This window comes from Priapulus caudatus, unplaced genomic scaffold, assembly GCF_000485595.1.
Source record: "Priapulus caudatus unplaced genomic scaffold, Priapulus_caudatus-5.0.1 Scaffold1134, whole genome shotgun sequence".
Classification (NCBI taxonomy): domain Eukaryota; kingdom Metazoa; phylum Priapulida; class Priapulimorpha; order Priapulimorphida; family Priapulidae; genus Priapulus; species Priapulus caudatus.
In genome coordinates this window covers 94,828-97,061 of record NW_014578195.1, presented here as the reverse complement: position 1 = coordinate 97,061, position 2,234 = coordinate 94,828, and the positions used below count along the sequence as shown (strand labels likewise).

The following is a 2,234-nucleotide window of genomic DNA, read 5'->3' as shown; positions in this document are numbered from 1 at the left end:
TCCTACACTCACCTGTCCCTCATCAACTCTCACCACACCTGGCTCCTACACTCACCTGTCCCTCATCAACTCTCACCACACCTGGCTCCTACACTCACCTGTCCCTCATCAACTCTCACCACACCTGGCTCCCACACGCACCTGTCCCTCATCAACTCTCACCACACCTGGCTCCTACGCTCACCTGTCTCTCGATGACCATCAGCTTCGTCTCCGCGCACACTTCTTTGACGGCCTGCGAGAGGACGCCGTACTCTACGTCAGCGCGGCTCGCACCCGGGAACACGTCCTGCACGAGCGCGTCGAACAACTTTGCGTCGGAAAACGTCAGCTTGGAGAGCGTGTTGAGACGTAGAGCCTGTACGATGACGAGAGTCTCCCGCGCTGCGTCCGCCTCGCCTGACAACGCGCGCAGACGACACCGGTTAGTACACACGCGACAGCTTGGGGCCCGTTGACAGACACAAAATCACTCGTAACATTATGTAATATAATAGTATTAACATTTACTTTTTTCTTATAGATCGGACCTCTATATCCTGTCGATGGGAAACGTGCAACTTAAAACCGTTTCTGTCAATGCGAAAAAGTTCATGTTAAGATTTATTTTAAGAGTAATTATGTTTCTGACAACAGGCCCCACTGTTCATGTACTTCAACGACCTCGGTAGTGTCAAGAATCACCGTGTAGTTATGACTGATCATGACATGTTTGTAATTTCAAACATTACTACTCACTTATACATCAACTGCAGTCAGCAGTAAAATCGAAATAAAAGCTGCAAATGACTTCTGACGAGGACAATGACTTGGGACGAGACAATGACCTTGACAATGACTGGTGAGAATACGCTCCGAGGATGACCAATGAAAATGACTGCTTGAGGCGAGCATGCACTGACGATGACCTAGGACCTGCCTCACCCGGCATCGCACGTGTCGCGAGCGGCAGGACCGCCATGTTCTAGAACGCTCGAGTACGTGCGTGCGTGCGTGCGAGCGAACGCGTGCTTGGGTGGGAGCGTACGTTACCTTGTTTCCTCGCGGCCTGCAGGAGGTTGCCGCTGCTCTTCAGGACTGTCTTCAGCGCTCGCAGGCCCCAGTCGTAGTGCTGCTGTGGAGTGAGCAGCTCCCTGCATTCATTATACACATGTGTGTCACGAGCAATCGCNTACTGCTACTAGTAGTAGTGTAACGCTGTACTACTGCTACTAGTAGTAGTGTAACGCTGTACTACTGCTACTAGTAGTAGTGTAACGCTGTACTACTGCTACTAGTATTAGTGTACTGCTGCTGGGTGCCACTAACCGGTTCCTCTCGGCTCAATCCTACTTTGGGACCCCGGTAAATAAAACACCACGACCATGACCGCTATCCCTATATCCAACCCTTAAACCTTTCATCCTGACTCTAGCCATAGCCTGTGTCACAGAATAATCTCGTAAACGTATTGTAAGGTATCCGTTAATGTTACCCTTGAGTTACCCTTATATACTGGTTATTATATTTATTTATATACAGTGGATATATAGACATATAGTACATATATACGGGAGTGAACACAAGCGTCTCATCCAGACTTCAACTGTTCATCATCAACCCTCTCAGCTCTATGGCTTCAACCCATAAGCTGATCGAACTCACGTGGCAGTAGAACAGTAAGGCTCTATATCCCACAGAGACTTCGGGGTCACGTATTGACCGTGAGTTTGCTAGGTGGGTCCGGCATGCCCCCCAGAAAAATATTTGATTCTGAGATGAAATTTCCTGCATTCTGAGGGTCAAAAATGACAATAAATTGACAAAAAATGACAATAATTAACAAAAAATTTTTTTTTTTCTATCACAGTGAAATTCGTAGTTTGATACAAACTGGTCGTAGTGGTGCAAAAGGAATCGAAATTCGTATAAAATACGGATAAATCGTAGTGGTTGGCATCTCTGGTCCAGGCATCCATGTCACACATGTCTATAGTAACTTAACGTTTTGCCCAGCGTACTCGATGGCACGTCGGTTAACCAGGAAGTCGTTCGCTCGCGCTTACTCACTTTGCGAGGCTGAAGATGGACACCAGCTTGCGGCCGAGGTCTTTACCCTGCTTGAAGCCCTCTGAGAAGAGGATGACCTCCGCGATGAGCTCGTTGTCCGGCCGCGACATTGCGATTGGCCGGAACAGCTGCTTCAGATTGTCTGGCAGCTTCTGGCGACCTCCGTAACCCTTGCCCGCCGGGTT

The 2,234-nt window shown here is 48.7% G+C and overlaps 1 protein-coding gene across 1 annotated transcript in view; it reads right to left on the bottom strand.

The window, feature by feature from the left end:
* The window catches only part of LOC106815510 (cytoplasmic dynein 2 heavy chain 1-like), a 52,164-nt gene that overhangs the window by 9,147 nt on the left and 40,783 nt on the right, over positions 1–2,234 (bottom strand). The window contains exons 32-34 of the mRNA XM_014819973.1: positions 2,050–2,234; positions 1,028–1,133; positions 185–394 (exon numbers count right to left, since the gene is read on the bottom strand). The exon at positions 2,050–2,234 is cut by the window's right edge and continues 6 nt beyond it. Coding sequence (XP_014675459.1) covers positions 185–394; positions 1,028–1,133; positions 2,050–2,234 — 501 coding nt within the window. The remainder of the gene's footprint in view (positions 1–184; positions 395–1,027; positions 1,134–2,049) is intronic.